Consider the following 21,190-nt stretch of genomic DNA (forward strand, 5'->3'; position numbering starts at 1 on the left):
ATGATTACTGCTTTAGAGGCCACCCAAGGAGCTCTAGAGGCCTTCTCAATTCTAGCCATGTGACCCTGGAGCAATTGCCATATTTTCGGTCCTTCTTAGAATAAGTGGTGCCTCACTCCAGAAAAGACCACCCACGGCATCAGATTGCTAGGTGAGAAAGCTACAGTGGGATGGATGTCCTAGGTAACTCCAGCAGCTGCCTAAAGAACAAGGCTCCCTGAATATTCACTTCAGCCCAACCACTGACAGAGCCTCCTGTGGATTCCCTTGAGCTGCTGCCTTTGGTTATGTGGTCATTTGTCAGCCATCCAGAGGCTCAGGAGCTTAAGGACAGCCTCTACCAGGAGCCACGCCCTGGTGACAAATGATGGAAATGTTCTTCCCAATCCATTTTGCCTAGCCCATCTTAGTCATAGTTCTCCCCTAGCATTTCTCATCAAGGTCCTCTGAGAAAGTAAGCGAAGAAGGGCCACTTGCTCCAAGCAAAGGTGTCCAAAACATTACAAAGTTGACGAAAGTATCATTGAAAATATGTGCAAAAAGAATAAAAACATACATCATACATCCCTACTATCTGAACAGTGAGCTACCACGATCTGGGGCAGCAAAGGACCAAATAAAAAAGCTTCTAACAAGATAAATACCTAAAGCATCACCTTATGGAGAGATCACTTACCCCATCAGCCATCAGAAAGTGGACGCCCTTGCGATCTGTGTTATCTAAGACAAAATTCCGAAAAGCAGTGATGTTCTCTGGGCGGGTAATATCTCCATCTCCATCGATCCCACCCTCACCTGATAGGACACAAGATTCACAGTTAGCTCATCTGCCCTGTGTGTCTCAGGGGCTGGGACACAAGCTCTCTGGGGTTTTGAACATACGTTCTCCTCAAGGACCAAGAGAAAAGGCCCTGTGAGGAGCAACCCACTATCCACATCTATCCTGCAGAGCTGCCTTGCAGTGACAGACCAACAGGCAAAAACAGGGCCCTGCTGTAATAAATTCAAAAAGAGTTGTCCAGGGGATCCCTGGGTGGCGCAGCGGTTTGGCGCCTGCCTTTGGCCCAGGGCGTGATCCTGGAGACCCGGGATTGAATCCCGCGTCAGGCTCCCTGCATGGAGCCTGCTTCTCCCTCTGCCTGTGTCTCTGCCTTTCTCTCTCTTTGTGTGACTATCATGAATAAATAAATAAAATCTTAAAAAAAAACAAAAAACAAAAAAACAAACAAACAAAAAAAACAAAAAGAGTTGTCCAGCTAAGAGTCATCAACTGAAACACAGGTTCTTCCTCTTCAAGACTAAAATTGTGTTTAAAGCATCTACATTTAGGAACTGATATCAATTTTTAACTAAGAACTGTTACAAAAAAACTTGAGATTTGCTGCCAAATCACAGCAATCAAGAAAGAGTGGAGGGGACTGCTGTGGGGCTGCTGAGCTGTTACCCAGCGCATTCCACACGCGGTGCACGGTGCCGGCGACAGGCATGGGGTTTGTATTGGTTAATAACCCTGCCAATTCTAAACTGGAGATCAGGCAATTTCATTATCTCCTGTCACCACAAGAGAAGAAAAGAGGATTTAATATGGTTGTTTGTTTTTTATTTTTTTTAATATGGTTTTGAGGAGAGTTTGCCTAGTGGAGTGTTTAACCTGCATCCTCCAGGCCTGGGATAAAAAGGGACAGTCTAGAGGAAACCAAGACCTTCACGACATAATCTGGGAACCCCAGTCTGAGAGACCTGGTAAAGAAAACATTCTCAGGGGATAATAACTGCTTCTGATCTCAAGTCCCCACAGAGGATTATTTCTCATCACCACCAGTACCCTCCTCCTTCATGTCCCTACCATAATAGGGTTCGAAGAGCTCACTGGACGCCGAGTAGAAGTCCTCCAGTTTGAAGTCATTTGGGCCCTTCAGAGTCATTCCAAAGCCCTTTGCGTGCCACTTCTTCCTCCACAGCACGTACTCCGAGAAACCGCCTGGGCCTGCGCAGACGTCAGCAAAGTAGAGAAGCTCAGCTTCCCGGTCCTTTACCAGTGGTTTCTGCAAAGGCAAGTGGAGGACAGGGGAGGAAGGGAAAAAGTCTGGCTCAATGGGGAACAGGAAGGAGAATGCAGGGGGAGTAAAATGAGCCTTTCAGCAAACATAACACAGAGCTCCCACCGAGGCCACAACACCCAGGATATGATCTCCTATGGTCATCACCCTCTGGAGTTGCCCATCCCTACCTCAAAATACACCTAATGCTTTTCAAGCATAGGGTCTACCTCAGACTTATAATAAAAGCATCTTAATAGGAATCTGAGTATGTATTTTTATTTCTCAGAGTCTTTTCCTTACCAAATCCTGCCTTACAAGAGTCCTACTGAGTGGAATAGATGCTGCATCCCCCACTTACAGACAGGGAAATAAAAGACACCAAGACACAGGGATCCCTGGGTGGCGTGGCGGTTTAGCGCCTGCCTTTGGCCCAGGGCGCGATCCTGGAGACCTGGGATGGAGTCCCATGTCGGGCTCCCAGTGCGTGGAGCCTGCTTCTCCCTCTGCCTATGTCTCTGCCTCTCTCTCTCTCTCTCTCTCTCTCTCTCTCTCTGTGTGACTATCATAAATAAAAATTAAAAAAAAAAAAAAAAAGACACCAAGACACAAAGCAACCGGTTCACAGACTGTGTGCAGCAAAGCTACATGAGAATCCAGTCAGCCTGGCTGCTGGACTCAGGTCTTCCTATCCAGAGCCTGAGGGGCTCTAACATCTCCCCCTCCTAGTCACAGGGTCTACCTTTCCAAACCACAGCCTTTGCTTCCCTTCTCCCCCTCCTTCTTGGTTCTCCCTATTCTTTTCCAATTCACTTTTTATTTTGGAATAATTTTAGGTTTACAGAAAAGTTGCAAAGACCAAGTTCTCATATACTCTTCATCCAGATTCCAATTTTGTTAACATCTTGCATGGCCATTTGTCAAAAATAAGAAACCAACATTGGTACACTGCTATTAAATTCAACTTGATTCAGATTTCACTAGTCTTTGTTTTGCTTCAGAATCCAATCCAAGTAATCACAGTGCATTGAGTCTCCCCTTTTTGCACTCCCTTCTGCCTTTAATCCTCTGCTAGCCAGGACATGGGGCAGTGGTGCAGAGGCTGGAGGCTGACAGGCAGAGGGCGAAGGAAATGCTGGTGTGTAGCCTCCAGACAGCCCCCAGAGTACCCACCCACCTCAGGAATAACTAAATTACAATACTCATTTGAATTGTTGCTGGGTTTTGGTCACTCCAGTACCTTTTAACTCTTAACCTGAAATTTATGCTGGACCCAATACTGGCCCATACTGTGTCTAAGGCAGAGGGGATATACCATCTGCACTGGTGACAAGAAGTTGAGCTCTAGAGCAGGTAACTACAGAGGTCCCCGAGGAACACCCAGCATCTAGAAGGAGCTTAGTTAGCTCGGCCTTCCCTCTCCACAGGTTTGTAATGGCTGAGTACCTGTCCAGAGTTCTGCAACTGCTAGATAAAGACCAGAAAGCTTTAGGAGAGACAGTTTTAAGAAAGAAATGGAAAATACTAATGTTCACAATCCAGCCACTTTCTGGGTTAAAAAGGGCCATGCCTCTGATGATAGCTACCCAGCTATATCAAAACAGTGAAGAAGTCTCTGGAGAAACTGACTTTAGCTAAAAATAAACTTTGTCATCCTATGACAAGCCCACCCAGGTACAGCTGAGATATATCAGTTCTTTCTCTTCTTCACCAATCTAGTCCAGTATTCTTTGTTCCCGAGCCATCAGTTATTCATATTTTTGGATTATATTCATTTGCACACACAAAAAAAGACCTAACAGCATTTGCTGAGAACATTATGTAGCATTTTTGAGGCAGTATAGTGGGGATGAGGCAGGGATCACAAGTTTAAGGCCTACACATACTGGAAGGAGGAAAAACAATGTTCCTCACCACTAGCCATGCCCTAGCCCCAGGCTCTAGGCTCTACGGGGAGCCACTGGCCCACAGGAAAACTGGGCAAGAAAGGAAAATGAATCAATGAAAGAATCTCACTTCCAAAAAGAGGGCATAAGTATGCATAAGTATGATCTCATTCTGTAATTTCCAGACATGTGGCCCTCACAGGTCATGGCCAGAAGGTCTTTTCAGAGAAAGGACAGCTGGAGTTCTCACCTCTGCCACTTACTGGCTGTGCACTTAAGGGCAGCATACAATTTACGCCTTTAAGCTTGAGCTCTCTCAACTGTAAACTGGGACTAACGTAGGCTCTCCAGGCTGTTGTAGGATTAAAGTACCATATGTCAAAGATGTTTATAAACTGTAAGTACTGAACAAACATAAGATGATTCAATATTCAACTGGATCAACTTCCTTGGAGTCAAAACTCTCGTCCTTTTCCATCTTCTTCCTTTTCCAATGTCTCGTGCAGTACTCCTGGGCTCAATGGGCACTTTTTAAGTGTTTCCTAATTCCCTCTAAGATACCACCACAACTCAGAGACCCACATTCAATTTTTGTCTTCTGTTAGGCTTCACAGACAATGTTTACCTACTTCAGCAATATTCCCAGGCACACAAAGCCTGCACATAATGTTATGGTTTATTATATGCTAGCATATACCTAAAGAATCTAAACTCCCTTCTTTTCCTTGTCTCTTCCAGTTTGTATTTACAATTTGTTTCCCTACCTAGTCTCTCTTCTTTTACCACAACCCACAGAACCAGAATGCCAGTGAAAAACCTCGTCGTCCCATCCACCTCCCACCTCCAACCTCCCCATACCTGCCCAAGCTTCAATTTCTCAATGCTCTTATTCCAAAATTTGCCTGATCCAAGAGTCACTGAGACCCTAGCAAACCCAGATGTGTGTCTGGGCCCTCGGTCACTTCCATCTCTGCTGGTGACTGCTCTAGAGCATCTTGACTCGCCTGGAAAACACACCAAGCCTACTGGGCTTGGCGGTCACTCTGGTCCTCAGGGAGAAGAAAACACTAGGGGCTGGAAAGAAATCACTTTTTATAGTGGAGTGTAGAGAAACATCTCTGAAAAGGCAATTTTCCATGGCCACTAACAATCAATTCAGGTCAAGAAGGTGCCTGAAGCATTACAAACACAGCTGCCTTTTCCTATGTAACGAACATCTCCACCCTTGACCTGAATGGTACAACCCTGGTGCCTATTTCATTTTCCTGACAGCAAAAGATAATAACCAGATACCAGCTGCTGGAGGCGTTTATACTCAAAAGCCCAAAATGATGCTGTGACTTCCCAGCAGCTTGACAGAGCTCCTCTGCCAGGCAGGGGTTTAAAGGAAATCATTTGGAGCTCAGAAAATTAAAGCAACATTATATCAATCTAATTTTCTCAAGATGCTAATTCCTAGAGCCCTTTTGCACTGCCTGCTGGTCCTAGAGAACAGCAAGAGAGGCCTGGGAGAGAGAAATGAATATAGGCTAGAGGGGTCCACATGCCAGTTTTGCCAGCATGGAGGGAAGCAGTTAGGGAGGTAGAACTGAAACATGAAAGAACTTAGAAAATAAGTTCCTTTAGCAGGTGGATAATCAGGGGGCCTAGTGGAAGGAGAGTGAGTGAAGCAGAAACAGGTTTGGGAACAGCTGGCTCCTGGCCCTTCACTGTCAAAGAGAACTAACTTTCTAGGACTGAGTAAGTAAAAATGCTTTGAAACCCTGAAGGGAATGCTAGAATGAAATTTCCTTTTTTCTTTCTCTATCATTATGGTGTGTCTGTGTTCAGAGAAACGAGAGGTAACAGAGTAGAAAATCATTTTGCTCTACCACTTCTTGAGAAGGGGCAAAATCTAATAATTATGATCCCACACAAAGCTGATTCAGAAAGGCAGAAAGGGAAAGTGGCCACATCTGAAATCACAGGTCTTAGAACTGGAACAGATCTTAAGGGCCTCTGGTCCCACCCCAATCCTCTGACAGGTTAGTAGGGCTAATTTCAGGGATGAGGCAATTGAGGCCCAAAGAAGGGAAGAACTTAAGTGACACCACCTACAATATAAGTGCTGTACTTCCTGCCTCACAATCCCTCACTGAACACCACAGCCTGTATTTTCAGACACGATACTGATTTTAAATACACCAGTGAAAGGATCCAGATGCCTACATTTCATTCAATACTCACATTTCCCCAAGCACTCCCTTCTCATACCACAAAGGGCACCCCAATCAGATGATGTCACAAATTTGAATTTGAAAAACAAGCTCATTGTAAGGACTACATACTCACCCTGGCAACAACTGGCCTCTACAGAAGGGCTTTACAAACATCCTCACCTTTCACCCTTACCAGTTCTTGAACTCACCAAAACGTCCAGAACCTAAGTGCCATGAGGGAAGAGATCACATCTATCTCATTCAAAATTATATTCCTAGTGCCTGGCACAAAGTGGGAGCTGGATAAATACATGTTAAATGGAGCAGGAGGGCCCAAGCTCTATCTCATACACTCCCCTCTCTGTTCCCTACACTTATAGATGTCACAACAGCTGATTTTGCCCAGAAATGTCCCTTTGCCACTGTTGCAAGCCCTGCTCTCCTCCACCTGGGGCAAGCAGCAGGATCTGCAAAGCTGGAGGCTAGAGCTCTGGGCCTGAAGCCCTCGAGACAACTGCTTACTGGACCATCCCTGGGACCATAGGAAGCACCATGGGACCTAATTTGAGGAGCTCAAAGCAAAATCTCTGTCACAGAGCAGGAATACTCTACTAGCATCACACAAATGGCAATTTCTGGGCCACTGAAGCTTAAAGCCATTTAGGGCTATGAATTCAGACAAAGAATCTTGTTCTCACCCCACAAGAGTCCCGTGGATTTGTAAACATGTGATCAAACACAAAATCCATGTTAGCCATCTTCATTGCTGCCCTGCAATAAAGACAGAAAAGCGCAACTCAGTATACTAGATGTATGGAAAGCTGAGGCTCAGACAAAGAAATGGAACAGTGCATGTCAGGGGAGAGGACAGGTAGGGAATGTCAGCAAACCTGTTTAGGAAGAACACTCCTCGGATCATCTCGTAGGGATTGGCCCGGGTCCGAGCTCGCCGCATCTCCTCTCCATCCAGGACATCAAACACACTCTGCCCAGAGAGAATCAGAACCTCAAGATAAGCACCACCCTCCAGGATGGGACAGGGGGCTTAAGAGCTTGAGGAGTGCAATTCAGCCCTCGAAAGAGCTACTATACTGCTGCATCCCAGCTCTGTAATGACCAGTTGTGTGACCCTAGACAAATTGCTCAACACTCTGACTCTCAACCACTTCACCTGTAAAGTGGTTAAAAAAAAAACAAACAAATAAAATGTAATTAGATCCTGTACAGTAAGTGGTTAATAAATGGCACCTGTGGGTAGGCACAAACCACCTGTTGGCATCACAAGTCCTCAGAGCAAATCTGTTTCTCCACGCCATCATCAACTTGCCTAGGGACCAGAATTCTGATATTAAAGCTTCCTCAGAGGACAAAACAAACCAAGACCGGTGTTTTGTGATGGCACCTACCCACACAGCAGGGACCCTATTCCCTTCTCCAATTTTCTCCCTGAGGAAAAAAAAAAAGCCTCATTTTACATGAGTTCTAGGCACCTTAAGGCTATTCCCAACCCTCTGCCTACAAAAAAATAAGTTTGGTGAGGCTGGTCTTAGGCCTTGTTTCTTCTCCAACCCATTTCTTCCTCAGAGTTTCCCTGGCTCATTCTGCCCTGGGCAATGTGTACTTCCTGATACAAAGTCATGCCAAAAGCTATCAAGGAGAGATTAACATTTGTCCAAGTAGTAGGAGCTTCACGCTGACTATCCCATTTAATTCTCACAACAATCCTGGGAAGTATTTTTTTCCCATTTTATAGATGAGGCAACACAAACTCAGAGCAGCTAGATCAACTGGCCCAGGGTCACACAGCAAGAAAGTTAAAAAATTAAGATGTGAATTCAGGTCTATCTGACACTAAAGAATAATCCAAACCTTTCACTATGCCAGGCCCCCTCAGGACTATAATGAACCAACCCAATGAGGTTAAGTGGAGCCTTTCCTGGCTACTGGCCACAGGGACAGTGCAACACTACAAGGCCCCAGAAAGAAGGATACCTTTGGAGAAATGTAGCAAGCCAAACATCCAATCTCCAGGAAAAATCTTAGCTAAATTTGAGCTCTCCCTCACAATCAATTCAAAAGACTGGAAGAGCCCAGCACATGCGCTCACACCAGGTTTTCCAGCCCAGCTCTCGCCACAGGCCTTACCTTACACTGCAACACACTGTGAAGCAGCTCTTCCCCACAAAACTCTGTCTCGTCTTCAATAACCATCTTTCTCTACAGAAAGAAGAAAACAACCAATATTGATCACGTATGACTGCATTTGGGGGAATGAATGGAGAAACAAGGGTTCCAAGTGAGTAGAGCAAGAAGGGGCTTGAGTCTCTGCCAAGAATATCAATCCCTGAGGGGCAGGAAAGGGAAAATCCTAACTCCCTCTGGCTATACTCCAGATGGCTGTGAGATGAAGCAGCCTCCTGGGTGCTCTGACTAGAGCACCATATGGATATAAGACTCGTGAATGCTGAGGCTGAGAAAAGCAAACAGGAAGGAAACATTCAAGCTGTCAGTCCCCAGAGCATGGAGGCAAAAGGATAGGGATGCCTTAAATGACAGAACCCTGTCCTTCAAACAGGAAGCTTCTTGACCTGTAAAGGGGACAAACGTCGGACACCAGACACTGTCCTGGTAACATCAGAGAAAATAAGGGCTCAAGCAACCCTCACAGGGGTGTCATATCCAACCAGATGGTTGAGTGAGGCCATCTTTAAACCAATGATGCTCAAACTTGGGTGTTCTCAGGTTTTACACAATTCAAAAATCACTGAAGATCCCAAAGAGCTTTTGTTTGTGTGGAGGATATACACATACCAACTTTATTATTAGAAACCGAGACAATTTTAATTTATTCAGTGTGAAAGAACAACACATTAACATAGATAACATATTTTTATGAAAAATAACTATTTCCCAAAAAAACTTTTACTGAGAAGAGTGGCATTATTTTTCATTTTTACAAACCTCTACTATCTAGCTTAATGTAAGATGGCTAGTCTCCTCTCTGCATTTGCATTCATGGTTGTGATAAAGCCTCTGGAAGACTCCACTGGACACTTGTGAGAGAATGAGTGAAAAAAGCAACTTTCCAGTACCATTATGAAAATAACTTGCACCCTATAGAGCCCCTGAAAGGGTCTTGGAGATCCCCAGGGGGCCCTACACTTTGCGAACTGCTCTCCAGACCATACTGATTTGGTAGCTATGTACTAAATTCTTACAGTTTTCCAGAAGGAGATTAAACAAATTCTCTCTGTAACAACTCCCTCATTATTTTCTGAGGACAGAGACAGCATCTTTTCATCTACCTGGAACAGTGCCCAGCAATGAATGACAGAATACATACAAACGTGTAAAAAGCTACTCTAAAAAGCATCCATGAGGAAGACCAAAGTTATGCATTTTGTGCTGCCTTGCAAGGTAAATGACTAGGAGAAAAAAATCCTGTCACATCTCCCAGGGGCATAGCTGTAAAGCCCTTGACACACTATCTTGAAAAAACTTTATTTGGGCAGCCCTGGTGGAGCAGTGGTTTAGCGCCACCTGCAGCCCGGGGTGTAATCCTGGAGACCCAAGATCGAGTCCCACATCAGGCTTCCTGCAGGGAGCCTGCTTCTCCCTCTGCCTGTGTCTCTGCCTCTCTCTTCACTCTCTCTGAATGAATAAATAAATCTTAAAAAAAAAAAAAAAAAGAAATAGAAAAAACTTTATTCTTGCCAGAATGGTCAGATTCACAATTTTCTTACACTGAGTATACATACACACACACTGGACTCAAGAAGAAAAGTCAGGAGGTAAGTGCCAAAAATTCAGGGTACACTTTCCTGAAATCCTACCTTTCCCATAACCATCCAATCGCTCATTTCCTGAGTGTCAGGAATTTCGGTGGTACATTCTGGAAACCATGATACCTGTTCACAGGCACTGGGCTACAAATAAAAAAGAGGCAAGTAAGTCAGGGAAGATGGCTCCTCAGGGCTATGCCCCAACTTGGAAGGGCTTCCCCAAAACAATCAAAAAGGACTCAGATATACTGGGAAGGCCCCAGGAAGCTGAAGCCAAATGTTGTGGTCAGACATGAGAACTGAGAGCCAGGATGCTGAAGGTTAACTTTTGAAGGCCAGGTACAATTCTAGTATGAATCTTTAGAAACTTCCCAAACCTTCAAAGTTTCTTTCATTTGTTCCAATGTTATTTCATAAATACGTACTATGGGCTAAGTACTCAGAATGCAGTAAAAAAGACTTGGTTCTGGACCCAACGGGCCTACAATCAGAGCACTGGAGACACAGAGAAGTACATATAGTAAGTAAGTCTATGAAAAAGTAACTATACCAGGAAGACCCAATGTTAATGGGTCTCACCTCCTGATGCCTTTCCAAGTGTTATTCACAAAGATTTCTTGCCTATTCATTCCCAGAGCAGAAACTGGCATCTCAACTGTGCTTTCTCTTAATTTTTGAATTACATTATACATTAGAAATATCTAGAGTCCTTTGTTTTCCCTAAGATTTTATTTGTTTTTAAGTAATCTCTATACCCAACATGGGGCTTGAATTCACAACCCTGAGAGCAAGAAGTGCATGCATCACCAACTCAGCCAGCCAAACACCCTCTGCAGTCCTTTTAAAAAGTACTGATAACAGGGATCCCTGGGTGGCGCAGCGGTTTGGCGCCTGCCTTTGGCCCAGGGCGCGATCCTGGAGACCCGGGATCGAATCCCACGTCGGGCTCCTGGTGCATGGAGCCTGCTTTTCCCTCTGCCTGTGTCTCTGCCTCTCTCTCTCTCTGTGACTATCATAAATAAATAAAAATTAAAAAAAAAAAAAAAAGTACTGATAACAAGGCCCCACCCTTAAAGTATATGAATCTGTCAGTCTGAGGCAGAAACTGGGTATAATCACATTTTTAGAAGACCCCAGATGATTCTAATATGCAGCCAGAACTATGTCCACTGGGCTAGAGACGTGGATTATAGAACCTAGACAGGTGGCTAACCTGCAGGGTACTCTACACACTGCCTCCTAAGCAAGTGTGGAGATTCACCACTGCAAACTGAAGCAATGTAATTAAAGGTAGTATTACATGCTCTGAAAGGCATAAAATGGTAACACAATGGAAGGTCCTAAGGGCAAGCCAACCATCAACAACAGAAAAAAGTTTAAATTTACTGAAGCCCTTTTTTCAATGAATCTGGCAGTGAATTACGCCCCCACCCCAGTCAAATCTATCACCTTTAACCATTTATAAATGGTTATAAGTTATAAACTCTATGGGAAAGAAAGCTCATATACATTGAACGTGTCCCTTTTGGAGAGAATAAGCAGACTCAATCTCCCATCTCTAGAAATGTGAAATTAAGAGCAGAAATGGACTGCAAAGTGGACTTTGTTGGACTTTGTCTGAAGGGTCAAACCTTGCACTCTCTATTCCTGGGTTGCAGTAGCCACCAGGCACTTCCTCTACAGTGACTGCGGGATTGGACAGTCACCTGAGGCAACCCAGACTCATCTACCTTAAAGAAGTGGATACCAACTAATAGGTAAACCAATAAATAGGGCATCTTTTGTATAAGAAAAACTGAATCATGGTAAACGATAATTAGGACAGCCTTGCCTCAAAAAGGAATTTCAATAGCCTGTCTCCATTAAAAACAGAGATTTTATGGGCAAATTTAAGATTCTGAGTTTAGCTTAGTTCTAATTCTGCCTCACTATGAGTATCAGGACTATTTACTGGTTTTCATACAAATGAGGACACAGAAAGCACCAAGAATTTCACTGAGGTAAAACCCTACATCTAGTACCCAATTACAAATATTTACCCTATCCTGCACTTTCTCATCTGCTATTCTGCTGGTCTCATCTCCTCACACTACAAGCCAACACAGCAGGCCTAGCCCCAGAAGCCATTAGCTCCTAGCTTGTCAGTATCTTACTCTGAAGCCTTATTAGGTTTTTATCATGTGCAATTCATGGAAGTTCTTTCCTGAACTGGAACATCAGAGAGACAAATAAAATATCAATTCTCCAGAGTTCACAGCCACATGTGAAGTTCAACTACATCAGCTTATATAGAAGACTAGGACATTTGTGTTCTATTTTCTCTAGTTTCAATTCTATAATGGTAGTATTTCATCATTAGTTTTAGCTATTTTATTATATCTACTTCAAATTCTCTGTAAAATAACATAGGAGATAAATAAATGAATAAATACAAAATCTCAACATCACCTGTGCCATGAAAAAGGGTGTGTGTCTCTTTTGACAGCTAGGGTTAAAACACAGTGGTACCCAAGCAGATAAGCAGACTAAAGCCACAAGAGGAAAGCTCTACAGTATAAACAAACATCTACATAGAGCTGATATCAGAAACCCATAGAAGTGCAGAACCTTTGAGGGCACCTAATGCAGTCAGTCACCTAGTGGGAGAGTGGGTTCTCATTCAACTCCTTTGAATCCTTTCAGCAGAGGGAACACATTACCTCGTGAAGTACCCTAGCCACTAGTGGAAAGGTGTATCTATTTATTAAAGTTCTTTGTGGAGCCAAACTGCCTTCCAGCATCTTCTACCCGCTGGTCTTTAACAGATCCACACCCTAGCAAGTCTCCCTCAGTATCTCTCTTCTGTTTCCATTCTGGACATCCCTAATATCGTCCATGTTAAAAACCCAGTTCCAAATCCCACTGCCTCTGGAGACTTCTAGTTTGTTAACATGGCTACATAAAGTCATGCAAACAAAAACACAAGTTGGCTTTCCCATCTCCTCCTCCCCTCATCAGTTACCTCTGGCTCATCTCGCCAGTCTACATTTAGCTCTTGATCAAAGCCTTGCAGTGTCAGACCCAAGCCTCTTCGACCTTTCTGATTAGAGGCTTCAACGATGTCCTTCCGACCCTGGCTGTATTTCCCCAATCCTTCGCCTTCCTTGAAGCCCATCTTGGCCTGAAAAAGAGACAAAATAGAGCATTTACACAAATAAACAGATAATAATGGAGCACTTATATAAACAAACAGCCCCTATCACATGTCAGACATTATGCTAAACTCCGAGAAACATAGATGAGGAAAGCCTAAAGTTTTCCTTGTAACCTAATGAAGAAAATAAGCATAAATAAGTCACTGCAGTTTAACCATGGGCCCAGTGGCTGTCTACTCCGGAGGTGAGAGTCTAGGGCAACCAAAAGTTGGATAAATGAGAAGAGACCTCATAGCTGTAATTAAAAGCACCAAGAACACTTAATCTCACTGGACATTCACACAACTACCCTTCCAGCTAATTTGTCTGATTAAGTGAAAAGCAGAAAAGCAGAGCCAGAGTTGAATTGGTAAAGAGAAGATAATTTACAAATGGAACTGTTTCAAGCAGCAACTCTACCTTACCCTCAGCCACTCAAATAGCCTTACTAGATAAAGACAACGAGAGCCTAGAGGAGCCCACTTAATCAAGATACTAATTGAAAACTCACTTTATGTAAAACTGAGGTATGGATCTGTAGGTACTATAAGATACTGGACAGGAACTTTTTTTTTTTTTTTTTTTTTTTTTTTTTTTTAGAGAGGTGGAGGTAGGGGCTGAAGGAAAAAGAGAGAGAGAGGGATCCCTGGGTGGCGCAGTGGTTTGGCGCCTGCCTTTGGCCCAGGGCGTGATCCTGGAGACCCGGGATCGAATCCCACGTCGGGCTCCCGGTGCATGGAGCCTGCCTCTCCCTCTGCCTGTGTCTCTGCCTCTCTCTCTCTCTGTGACTATCATAAATAAATAAAAATTAAAAAAAAAAAAAGAAAAAAAAGAAAAAAAAAAGAAAAAGAGAGAGAGAATCCCAAGCAGAGAGAAAGAATCCCAAGCAGACTCCACACCCAGGGCAGAGCCCAAAAGAGAGCTCAATCTCATGGCCCTACAATCATGACCTGCGCCGAAACTGAGTCAGATGCTTAATTGATTGAGCCACCCAGGTGCCCCAGAACATTTTTTTTAATGACACAACTGTCTGTAAGCTCACAATAAACTCTAGAGTCACTAGGCCCATTATATACCCCCAAAATCAGAGACCCAAATTCCCAAAGCCCAAGAACCCTTATCTAATAAAAGAACTCCAATCCTAAAAAAAAAAAACATAATCCCTCCTTGAGGGTCTATACTCCTTTTGGAAGGGGCATTACCAACTCAAGAGCTGGACAGAATTCCTATAGTACCCACAAATCTCTCCCCAGTCAAAAAGGCTGATTGAAGGGATACCCTCTCTCCCCCTTCCCTCTGCCCCGCGCCTCTCTCACATGCTCACATGCACTCTCTCACTCTCTCTCAAATAAATAAATCAATCTTTGGGGAAAAAATGGCCAACTGGGTCACAAACCTCCCCATTGTCCACTACCCCAAAGTCTGTGTCCCCAAACTAGAATCCTGACTATGAGTTCAGAAGTGGCAATTCTCATTCCTAAATGAGTCCAGAAGAAAATGGAGGAGTCAGCTGTAATATTAAAGCTAGCCAGAAAGCAAACTTGAATTTCCTTAAGCTTTGTGCACATGCACTAACATATGATAAAGAAGGCAAGCAGGTCTCCCTAGTCACTTTCCTTCTTCTAGTATGTCAATGGGGTATGGAAACTGGGAAGGAGAACTAGACCTTCTTTCTGAAGTAATATAAAAAATCATACTACTCCAATTTATCTTAGGCACCTGAGAGTGAGCAGGATTTTAGTCACTTCTTTTGAGATCACTCACTAGAGCAAAAACTCACAGCAGGAAGCCTCTTTACCCAACCACACACATCCATGTGTAGGAAGTACATTCACATGTACTCATGATGAGCTTTCATTACTAAGGAGACTAAGCGTGATCCAGCTCTGAAAAGGACAGGAGAAGCAGGCCTGCACAGACACTTCCCATGGATAATTCAAAAGTGACACATACTTCTATTAAGAAGAGGGTCACACTCTCTACTAAATTTCAGTAGCTAGAAACCAGAGGAAAAACTCATGCCCTAGCTTTTCTTCTTTTCACACCAATACAATTTCCCTTCTCTTACTCCTCTGGTGGAGCTTTAGAAACCCAATCCAAGCACTGACATACCATAAGCTTCTGGGAGACACTATTATACATGGAATAGCGAGAAGAAGTTCCTTCCACAAGGGAGTCTGCTTTGAACGCATCGTCGAAAGAGTCAGAGCTGTGTTGCTTTCCCTCAGTCTCACTGTCAGACCCACTTAGGCTTGTGGCAGATGCTGGCAAAGAAAAAAAAAGAAAATGTTCAGGTGAGTTTATGGCACCAAGTAGCCTTTAGAAGTCTAAGTTTCATTTATTCACCTAGTGTTCAGTACATGCATTGCACACATCAAGTTCATTAAATGACCCAGGGTCATATGTATTCTCTACCTCTTACTAACGATGATATCTTAGGCAAGTCACTAAAATGAAAGTTCCTAGGTATTTGACACATGAAGGGAGCTCAAAAATATCAGGTGTCTTTTCCCATTCTTTCACGTTTTCCCCTACAAAACTGAGATGGTAATACCTATCTCATGGGCTTATAGGAAGGTTAAGTGAAATAATGTGTTTAAAACTACACCATCAAATATAAAACATGTTTACTGAAGATACGATTATTATTTCCGCTATTATTTGAACATCAATTTCCAAACACTGATACCTAACTCCATTTTCAATGTTCTATCACGAGACTAACAGTTTCTGATTGTTTAATCTCCTAGCTGCCTTTGTTTTCACCGTCTTTCAAAATTACAGGTAAGAGGATAGGTCTATAGCACTGCCCCTCGGAGAAGAGCTGGCTAATGGGGGAAAGGTGGAAGAAGAGCAAGGGATAAGAGAAGGGTGAGAAGGAAGGAAAAAGAGCAGGAAGAGGGAAAAGAGAGGAAGGACAGGGAAGAGGGAAGGTGCTTATGGAGCAGCATCAACTGGATAGTAGAGGAGCTACAACTAAATGTTCTAGGAGGAAGCTGGTGGCCTGAGTAAGTTAAACTATTATCTTCATGGTGAACAACCTTGTTACCAAAGGACTCTAAACAAGACCACCTTACCAGCTGCCAGAAGTGGTCGATTACCTGTCTCCTGGTTCAAAGTGGCATGACTCAAGCTCTAAATATTCACTATGTCTGTCTGGCTTTTCCCCTCTCTTTTATTGATATATGAATTCCTTAACTTGAAAGCTATTTCAATACGATACAGTTTATTCAGGTCATTTCTTGGGCAAACCCAACCAAATTTGGAAAGAGACTGTATCTCAAAATCTGCTTAATAATTTCTGTATATTCCCATTGAGGCTGGTATAAATCATAAATCAGGAGGAACGCAGAGCAGAAAATGAAGATGGTGGTGTCTAATCTCATCCCAAAGCTTAAGATGTTATTCAGTGCTCAACATTGTACACATTTCCTTAATAAGTAACTGTACTTATTTAAGAATAAAATCAAATTTTTTTCAATTTACACATATTATTCTTTCAAAGATATATTAGTTGTTAGGCTATAAATGCTTGTTATTTGGACCTAAATACTTAGTAATATGACTTTTAGGTATTGTTTTTGGCCTGGAGCATGGTGAAAAAGTTAAGGCAACGCTGAGGATACCAAGGACCAAAAAAACCTGGGAGCTTCTGCTCTCTATGCACTGCAATATGTAGATCACCAAGACACGCTGTCGAATGAACAGAAGAGCTAGACCATATGCATGAAACACAGTACCCTAACTCGTGTACTAAAGAGAGAAACTAAAATAAATAAATAAACAAACAAATAAATAATAAAGAGAGAAACTAAGAATATGTATTTATGTTTCTTGTAATTGCAAAAAAAGCTTTTAGAAGGAAATATATAGAAGATCATCAAATAAAAATGATTATCCACATATGCAGGGGTTGAAGCATGGAGACAGAATAACCAAAATGATCACTTGGAACGAGTGAAAGTGAAAAACATGCCATTTGATTTACATTTTGTATCAGTGGAGTATACATTTACTCTCTTTTTATATTTTTTGATTTATGAACCATGTTAATATACTACCTATTAATATTTAAAATAAATATAAAAAGAAACTGACTAGCACAATTCCATTAAGGAAGAAAGGAAGTCTGAGAAGAGATGTCTAGTCAAAGCCTGGCTGCTTGTGGGAGGTGTTAAGGAAAGCCAGCCATGAAAATAATTCAATGATGGTCACTATTCAGGTATTCATAACTTGCAATTACATTATAATTCTAAAGCCTATCTGCACTGATCCCTCCACTTCCCCATGAGAACACAAATTTGTTAAGGGTTAGCATTTGAGAAGAGCAAAACCTTCCTAGCACCCCAGGCCCAATTCTCCCTCACACTGTGCTCTAGGAGCAGCACTACCACCAGCACAACACCCATCACAAACAGCATCCCACTGGACAGGGTCACTCCTGGAGAGCAAGAACTGTGTCACACTCAACTTTCTATCTCCAACACCTGGACTGAGTCTTTCCACTTAACAAAAATTAAGTACTCACTACAGTGAATTTAAAAAAAATTTTAAGTCTTGATTGACAATAATATATTAATTACTAATAAATTTGTTTATAGAATGAGGCATTTCAAAGTAATCTAGGAGTTGTAACATACTTAAATTTTCTGTTCAGTAATGTCATATAGAAAACTTGAAAATAATAATACCCATAGGACAAACTCTGTGCTATTACCAAAAAAAGCCTGAGTCTCATTTAAGTACATTTAACTTTGTTCCAGGATTAAAACTTTGACAAAGATGGTCTTAAATAAAGCTGCTTTAAATAAACAAACAAACAAATAAATAAAGCTGCTTTATAACCTGGTGCCATTTAAAAAAAAATTAAGTCTTTAAATTTTTTTTTAGGGGCAGCCCCGGTGGCGCAGCGGTTTAGCGCCGCCTGCAGCTCAGGGCGTGATCCTGGAGACCCTGGATGGAGTCCCACGTCCGGCTCCCTGCATGGAGCCTGCTCCTCCCTCTGCCTCTCTGCCTGTGTCTCTGCCTCTCTCTCTCTCTAGCTGTGTCTCTATGAATAAATAAATAAAATCTTTAAAATAAAAAATAAAAAAAATTTTTTTAAAAAGGTTAAACAACAAAGAATTTAAGCATGAGTACCAAAATATCGATTATCTTAACAGAGAATTGGGCCTTCCTTGGACTACTATTTAAGAACTCCCAGTTCCCCACCCCTCTGACCAGTAGGCTGAAATAGGACATCTGTCAGACCTGTCATAGAACAAAACACTGGTATTGTCGAATTGATTAGACAATAACTTTGGCTCAGGACATGTTCTATAAAAGGTCAATGCCATACACAATGGGGCACTCTCCTAAAGAAATAATCCTACCCTCACAGAGTTTAAAAATCAAATAACTAAGGTCCAGGTCAAAAATGGTAGTGACAGCTGGGTCTTGGGTTTCTAGGCTGCTAGGTAGGTCTGGGGCATAGCTGGGGCAGTCCATGTTGAGTGGTGCTCACAGCAATGAGGAGGGCTCAGCTCAGATGTGGAAGGCACTCCCCTACTTCATAGAGCTCACCAGTGAGGGAGTGAGTATGCTGACCGTCTTCCTGAAGTCGCACCTGGAGAGCATATAGAGCCTTGAGTTCGCCGCCTACGACTATCTCTTCATCAGGTCCAAGCCCTTTCTCGGGGGAGATGGTTCACACTCCATTCCATTAACTCTCATGTGAATCCTTTCCAACTGGCTATGAAAATTAATAAAGAGAACCTGGACCACTACCCAGTGTGGACCACAGCACTGGTTTGGACCATGACTCTGCAGGAGGACCAGAAAAGTATATGGGACTTTAAGCTCCACCTTCCAGCCCTTTGCTTATGGTAGGAGATAGCTTAAATAACTTAGATTGGTTCATGAAAAAAAATTAAAATAATAAAACTTTGTAAAAAATCAGATAGCTAAAATAAACATGCATTTTCTTTTTAATTTTTTTTTAATTTTTTATTTATTTATGATAGTCACAGAGAGAGAGAGAGAGGCAGAGACACAGGCAGAGGGAGAAGCAGACTCCATGCACTGGGAGCCCGATGTGGGACTCGATCCCGGGTCTCCAGGATCGCGCCCTGGGCCAAAGGCAGGCACCAAACCGCTGCGCCACCCAGGGATCCCCATTTTCTTTTAAGAATATAACACTTTGCAGAAGAAAGAAAAGGCAGAGGAACATGTTTGAAAAAATTAGAATAAACTGAAAACCAACCTTCTGGCTCCTAAGCAATTAGCAAGGAGAAATTTTGGTTGAGAATATCCCTAGATGAGAGGCACCAAATCTACCCCTTCCTCATGTTTTTTTCTTAAGACTTTATTTATTTGAGAGAGAGAGAGAGAGCACAAGCAAGGAGGAGGGACAGACAAGCAGACTCCCCACTGAGAAGAGAGCCCAATGCAGGTCAGGACTCAATCCCAGGACCCTAGGATCATGACCTGAACGGAAGGTAGACACTTAATAGAGCCATTCAGGTACCCCTACCCCTTCCTCTTAAGGAACCTATCCAATTCCCTCAATAAGGAGCCAACTTGTTTACATAGACCAACGCAGCACATGTCACAGAGTGCCAGAGAGTGCCACTCAGAAGGAAAGACCCAGAACATTAACAATGAGTAACCATGGAAACTGTGAGGTGAGGTTATATTTATTTTCTGTTTTGTACTTTTCTGCATTTTCTGTGTGAGAAATAAGAATATATTCATTTGAAACTTAGAGTTTAAAAAATAAAGCTATAAAGAAATGAAGTACCATTCCACGCCTTGAGAGGAATTTGGTTCCTTCCAGACCAATCTTGGGAGGATAGCAGATCTAAGGGGAAAGACCACTCAAGTGGCTCAAGACTAATGCTGGGTCTCTCATCTATAATCTCCCATGCAAGGGAAAGAGATGCACTCTATAAGAGAGGGCCCACATGCTGAAGAACTATGCTTCCAAAGGTGCAGATTTCTCTTCACTCTGTTGCTTCCCTGCCTTCAATCTGTACTGACTGAAGAAAGAAGGGGTACCAGGAATGTGGGTAGCTCCCTGAGCACAGCCCTCAAGTTTCTTTCTGTGAAGCCCAGGTATCCAGGGTCCTGACTGACGAGAAGCTACAATGTTAAATCAGTACTATTCTTTTCACCAGCTTTCTGGGGATTCATAGGTCTACCTGTGAAAAGGTTAGGAAAACCTGGTATCCTTCAAAGGAGAGTATGCCCTTGGCCCAGCTCTAGGTGGAGTTACCAGGCAATTAGGTTTGCTTGAGGACCCATCAGTGGGCACACATCAATGGTATACTATCCCTCCAAATGCAGGGTACGAACCACCCTCAGATCTCAGAGAGAAATCTTCTGTTTTCTTTGTCTTCATAACATTCTTGGACCAAAATGACAGGGAGAACCAAATTTGGGTGGAGGGCTCATTAGGCAAATCGGTGGTGAATCTGGTATAAAATACCAACACCAGAGTCTGGGACAAAGATCTTTCTACTCCATTCCTCCTCCCTAGGTGTTACCTCATGTGCAGATGTCTGTACAGGTTCTGAGAGTAAAGCTGAATGGAAGCTAAAATACCATCCTACTGAGCATTTCTTTGTGAGACCAAGAAAGTGTGCTGGATAAGCCTTATTTCTTTTATTTCTTATGGTATTTGAAGTCAATTCTTAGCCTGACATGATTTAAGACAAAGTTGCCTAGATTAGTCCTAATGTCCACAACAGCCACAGCCATTGACGACTTTCACCCCTGGGCCTTCAGGGCCACTCTTTTCAGATGGAAAGAAGACAACCGTTATGGCTGCAGCAATAACTAAAGAGGAGATTTCATCCCCCAAGACTGGTAAGAATTCAGCAAACACAGAGCAATTTTGTAATGAAGATCTAAATTAACAGAAGCAATAAGGTCAGTCTATTAAAATGATTAGTTTCATTAAGAACTTGCCAAAGCTGGGTGGCATTACCATTTACCTTCCCGTGAGCTCCCCTTCAAAACCTAACAGAAAGCCCAAAATATTATTTAGAGTTTTCATTTAAGATTTCTTCTCCACCTGTTAAATATCATTACTCTTAAGTCATTTTAAAAAAGAAAAGTTCAAAATTATTCACA

General features: G+C 42.7%; 1 protein-coding gene across 2 annotated transcripts in view; it reads right to left on the minus strand.

Annotated features, from left to right (window-relative positions):
- Nucleotides 1-21,190, minus strand: part of CMTR1 (cap methyltransferase 1) — a 50,764-nt gene that overhangs the window by 23,295 nt on the left and 6,279 nt on the right. For both annotated transcript variants that reach the window (XM_072833204.1, XM_072833203.1), the window contains exons 3-10: nucleotides 15,191-15,342; nucleotides 12,907-13,065; nucleotides 9,957-10,049; nucleotides 8,269-8,340; nucleotides 7,014-7,108; nucleotides 6,822-6,894; nucleotides 1,847-2,045; nucleotides 677-795 (exon numbers count right to left, since the gene is read on the minus strand). In XM_072833204.1, the coding sequence (XP_072689305.1) occupies nucleotides 677-795; nucleotides 1,847-2,045; nucleotides 6,822-6,894; nucleotides 7,014-7,108; nucleotides 8,269-8,340; nucleotides 9,957-10,049; nucleotides 12,907-13,065; nucleotides 15,191-15,342 (962 nt within the window). The remainder of the gene's footprint in view (nucleotides 1-676; nucleotides 796-1,846; nucleotides 2,046-6,821; nucleotides 6,895-7,013; nucleotides 7,109-8,268; nucleotides 8,341-9,956; nucleotides 10,050-12,906; nucleotides 13,066-15,190; nucleotides 15,343-21,190) is intronic.

The sequence above is a fragment of the Canis lupus genome, chromosome 7, assembly GCF_048164855.1.
Source record: "Canis lupus baileyi chromosome 7, mCanLup2.hap1, whole genome shotgun sequence".
In the NCBI taxonomy this organism is placed as follows: Eukaryota; Metazoa; Chordata; class Mammalia; order Carnivora; family Canidae; genus Canis; species Canis lupus.